Source organism: Lolium rigidum, chromosome 6 (genome assembly GCF_022539505.1).
Source record: "Lolium rigidum isolate FL_2022 chromosome 6, APGP_CSIRO_Lrig_0.1, whole genome shotgun sequence".
Lineage (NCBI taxonomy): Eukaryota > Viridiplantae > Streptophyta > Magnoliopsida > Poales > Poaceae > Lolium > Lolium rigidum.
In genome coordinates this window covers 283,559,838-283,564,960 of record NC_061513.1, presented here as the reverse complement: position 1 = coordinate 283,564,960, position 5,123 = coordinate 283,559,838, and the positions used below count along the sequence as shown (strand labels likewise).

Below are 5,123 nucleotides of genomic sequence, written 5' to 3'. Positions count from 1 at the left end.
GTGCCCTCAGTATGGAATCACGCTTCTTCTCAACGCTGACTTGGCCTGAGGACGATGTGATTCCCAGGATGGCCACCATGCGCGCTGATAACACTCTGACGTTGTGACTTGTGAACCGCGCGGCCATCTTATCTTAATAGGAGGTAATAAAACTCTACCTTGAAGAGTGATCTATATGTATGGTGAACTTTCACATATTTTCTGTGAACCACAAAAATATACTGAACAACATATAGTGATTATTACTGAAGAGGGTAGTAGACCCAAACTAGCTTCATTATTTGATCCAATAATATCAGCTTATATGGCAAACCGATAACAAGGGGATAAATTTCGAAATGTCCTTTTAGCTCAGAGCACACTAAAATCTCGGGAGCTTTTCAAATAAATAAAAACAAACTTCTTTTGAAGATATACATGTTTATGAAAACATATACTAGTAGATATAGATGTCTAGTATGTATGACTAAATTTTGATTAATATGTTTTCATCCATGATCTACAAAAAATACAAATATAGGGAGCAAATCGGTTTTTGTTTGCCTTTTGATATCAAAATTTTGTGATTTATTGTGTATCCAAACATACAACTTATTTAAAAAACCGAGCAGATATTTTGAACTCATTTGTATGTATGTATGAAAACAACAGAATTGTTTCAAACAGCATTTTGGTTTTAAAAATCCGGAGCTCACTAGATCGCGAGAGCCAAAATACTGCACCTGGGGAAATGGTTCTGGAGCAAAGTTCAAAAGATAATAACATTGATCCGCATTGCTTGTTCAATTTGGCTACTTCGTTATAACGGCATACATATTTTTGACTAAACCTACTAGAATCCCAACTCTCCCCAATATTTTGCCGAATATATGGCAGATGTTAATTGTGTTTCCCATGCATGTTCCGATCTTTGGATAACACCAACACATGTCATCTCTGACTCTGACTACTGTTCCATGTTTTTTTGCGGGTATCTACTGTTCCATGCATGTTGGTATCTTGAAAGTTGTTTTGGATTTCTACATAATTTTTATACAACCTTGGATCACTCTTAATTACCATAACCGTTGTTGTTGAATTGTTTCTGAAATAAATCATTTGTGTGCTTTGACCAGAATGTTCATCTGAATCCCTAAAGTACTGCTACTAGTACTTTCCCGTATCTTCTACAGCATGCAAAAACCTTGTCTACTAAAAAGACCGTGATCTCAGCAGCATCTCTCTCTCTCGTCTGACTTGTGAAGTTGGATAGAAGAGAACTTCTAAGACTAAGACCTCCAGGCCTTATCTGCACAACACATTGACCCTTTCGGCATCAGGTTGCTGCATCGACATTGCCATCAAAATATTCGATACTACTCCACACTAGACCCGTATGTGTTGTCGCCAGAAGCGAGCGTTGGCCGTTATCCGACCCCTTCGTATAGCCTTTTTCAGGTCAGATTGCAGCGTGATCTCATCTTACCATTGCGCATTTCCATGCCTATATAAGCAAGCTCACAACACCCAACTGCAGGCACAGCTCACTAGCTAACTCAAAGCCTTACGCAAGCAGCACTCCTACTAAGCTTTCTCAGCAAAGCACATTTTTCAGAGCAAGCGATCTTCCGATGGACATGGTAACGAAGCTGGCAGGACAGCGAGCGGTAGTGATCTTCAGCATGAGCTCCTGCTGCATGTGCCACACGGTGATGCGCCTCTTCCGCGAGCTCGGGGTGAACCCCACGGTGGTGGAGCTGGACGAGAACCCGAGGGGAAAGGAGATGGAGAAAGCGCTGGCCAGGCTCCTGGGCCGCAACCCCGCCGTGCCGGCGGTGTTCATCGGCGGCAGGCTCGTGGGGTCCACCGACAAGGTCATGTCCTTGCACCTCAGCGGCAACCTCGTCCCGCTGCTCCGCAATGCAGGTGCTATCTGGGTGTAGATTTTTGCATTCAGGTGGTAATGGAGAATAATGTATCCATGCATGGGTACGTGCTTTGTATCAAGCGATGCTGGAGATTAACAGTAGTAGTACGGTACCCCATTAAGTCGAGAGAGTATGCAGGCCTTTTTTGCACTGCAATAATCTGTAGCGAGGGGGACTGTATAATACTAAAACATCTCCTGGTACATATTTTGTCTTCAGCTGTAATTTTGTAGAAACTATGCACCAGTGCCATAGAGTACCTCCACCTATATCTCGTGAGTTCAAAACAGCCTATATGCCTAAAAAGTAAGGAAAAGATATCAGTGGATGAATAATTTCTTTCCCATAATGTCTCGCTACTAGAAAAAAGCCTATATAGGTCCAGGGTTACCACTGGCGCACCAAAAATGGTGCATGCTGGTGGTATTTGCCGTGAGCGCACGCCGTGGAAGGCTCGCCGGTGGTCACTAATTACCGCCGGCGCACGCGAAGGGACGTCCGCCGTTGATAAAAGGTGGCCCGGTCCGGGCCAGGTCTGACATACGTATTGAACCAATATAAATAGGCTGGAAAGCAGGGAAAAGAAGAAAATATATCGCTGGCACACCTAATCTTTTACTGTTGGCGCGTCCTAGTGCGCCAGTGCTTCCCCACGTTATCGACGGTGTGTGGGCCTGGAGCGCCGGTGGTATGGGGTTACTGCTAGCGCACGTACCATGGTGCGCCGGCAGTAACTTACATATCGGCGGTGTACGAGCTGGTGCGCTGGCATGTTCCACCACCGGGATCTGGTGCACCGGCGATAGGGAAAAAATGCGCCGGTAGTAGGCCTTTCCATAGTAGTGTTAATACTGTCTGGAAGCTTTTAGCATCCTTTTTTTATGGGGAGGAGGCAGGTATTATGACCTCAGTGGATGAACAATTTCTTCTGTACCCAACCCCCCCCCCCCCCTCCCCCAAAAAAAAATGAGGCTAGAGACTGACGGTTGGAAGGCAGGTAGAGCCAGCGTTGTCGTTGGTCTCTATGTCGAAAACCGACCGCCCTTCCCACCACCTTCTTCTTGTGCGACAGAAGGAGCGTGCAACCGACAGTGGTGACGCCTCATCGAGAGAGCCATTGGTGCCGTAATCGTGCCCCCCCCCCCCCCCGCCATGTAACGGCTCTAACTACCTCCCATGAACATCGTCATGAGTGAGACATCTCATGTTAGAGGTATACACAGCTAGACCATTGCAGAAAGTAGGTAAGAGACCCCTATGCACATAGTCTACGCAGTTTTAACAAACTCTAACCTGGACATCTTGAAGTCACCATCGAATTGTGACAACGCTTGGACATATGTAAAATGTTGAACTCGATCATCCTTTTTTCTCACTAGAGCATGAGTCGATATCCATGTCCACCTTCTCGGACTCGACCACCTCAACTGAAGATGGCCCATCTGGCTCATCTCAGCTCATCCATCCAGAATGATGCTTGCAAACACCTTATAGGGGTTGTATTTTGTCCTCCTAGCACTAATAGGAAAAAGCTTATAGGGGCTCGACTAATGGAAGTGGGCTCTTGCTCGCGCATGCAGCTGCTATTTTTAGCAGCGGGCAGAAGCAATGCACGAGACTAGTAAGACCGTAGTGGCAGCGTGCAACAAGGTATAACACGCGACTACTAAGTAGGCCCCGCCTGCGCCTGGGTACAGAACATAGCCACAGTGTGCGACCTTGCCAGCACGCGGCTAGTACGCACGTATCGGTCGCATGCCTCTGCAGCCGCACGCTGCCACAAGTTCACGACAGAGGGGAGCGACAAATAGTTGCAGCGTACCCGAATGTGGCTTGCTGCTATTATTTTGACTTAAACAAAAATTCCCATACGTTCATTTCAGTTCCCCCAGTTGACACATCTGCCGCCCCAATCTCTCCGAACAACGGCGGAGCGCTCGACCTCCACACTCCGCGCCTCTGACACATGTCGCTCGACCCCTCGCCTTCGCCGGCCGCCGATCGTGCCACGCCTCCTTCCCGCCGACCACGCCGCACCCCCTCCCCTACCCCCACCCAGTATGAACTGCACGCCCCTTTCACCTGTTCGATGAAATTCCAATATGAGTTGCCGATTGCACTGGATATGCTTGATTGGCTGTGGTGATTACGTGGATATGTTTGATGTTTTACAGGAATATGAGTTGCTGATATTTTGTCGCAATATTGACTAATTTCCATTTCAAAAAAATTCTAGCACTCTGTATGTCTTTTTTTTAGCAAAGGTCATGCCAGATTTTTCTGTGATTTTCTTTTTTGATTACTAATAATTTTTTATTTTAATTAGTGTTAGCTAGCCATGGAGTTTTGTGGAGCCATCTAGTCTTACAACATGGGTTAGAGACTTTGCGAACTGCACCGAGGAAGATTTCAGATTGTACTTGTATCGCATTCAGCGTAAGCTTGGGCAACTTATTTGGAAGGATGTTTGCAGTTCGGAGAGGTTGTTCCACTTTGGCCCTGTAAAACCAAGTAAGTGGTAGATAGAAGAGCTCTGTCATCTTCACGGCGACCACCGGGTCTTCATGACGTTTGATGGCTTCCGCCCGTTCCCTCGTTCTTGTTAATTTGTATGATGAACTTGCTTAGGTTTAGTTATGAATGATCTATAAGTCGTGTGTTGTAAACTGATCTTGCATATTGTTTGCGCATTTGATTTGATCTTGTTGGTTGACCTCTTGTCGTGTGTCTTTATATTCAAATGCACTGACCGATGATTATACTCTGGCACCGTCTATTAAAAGAGGGAGCCAATAAGACCTTGTCTATATGTACATGCACATTGCTTGCACATTTGACTTGGTTTTATTGGTTTACCTCTTTTACCGTGTGTCTTTTATATGAGGATCATCTCTTCGTACTTGATTTATTTTAAATGTTGTAGCACTACGTCGCATATATTATGTATAATTTTTTTACTAACGTATATTATCTATCTTATGCATAGAGATGCCATCCTATGTCGTTTACAATGGTAGGGTTCCCGGAGTTTATGCCAATTGGGAAGACTGTTGGAGGCAGGTATACCATTTTCGCAACTGACTCTACACACGGTACAACACTATGGAGGATGCGGAAGCTAGATACGCGCACTATCTAGCTGAAGATATGAGAGAGATGAGAAGGAATCGGATGAAGACCGCCTTCATCTTGATGCTGCTCATCGTGACTGCATTT

The 5,123-nt window shown here is 45.6% G+C and overlaps 1 protein-coding gene across 1 annotated transcript; it reads left to right on the top strand.

Moving 5' to 3' along the window:
- Window positions 1–1,507: 1,507 nt before the first annotated feature.
- On the top strand, window positions 1,508–2,110 carry LOC124660899 (glutaredoxin-C1). Its single transcript, XM_047198738.1, has one exon. It carries the CDS (start codon window positions 1,611–1,613, stop codon window positions 1,920–1,922), a length of 312 nt encoding a protein of 103 aa, XP_047054694.1. The 5' UTR covers window positions 1,508–1,610; the 3' UTR covers window positions 1,923–2,110.
- Window positions 2,111–5,123: the final 3,013 nt, after the last annotated feature.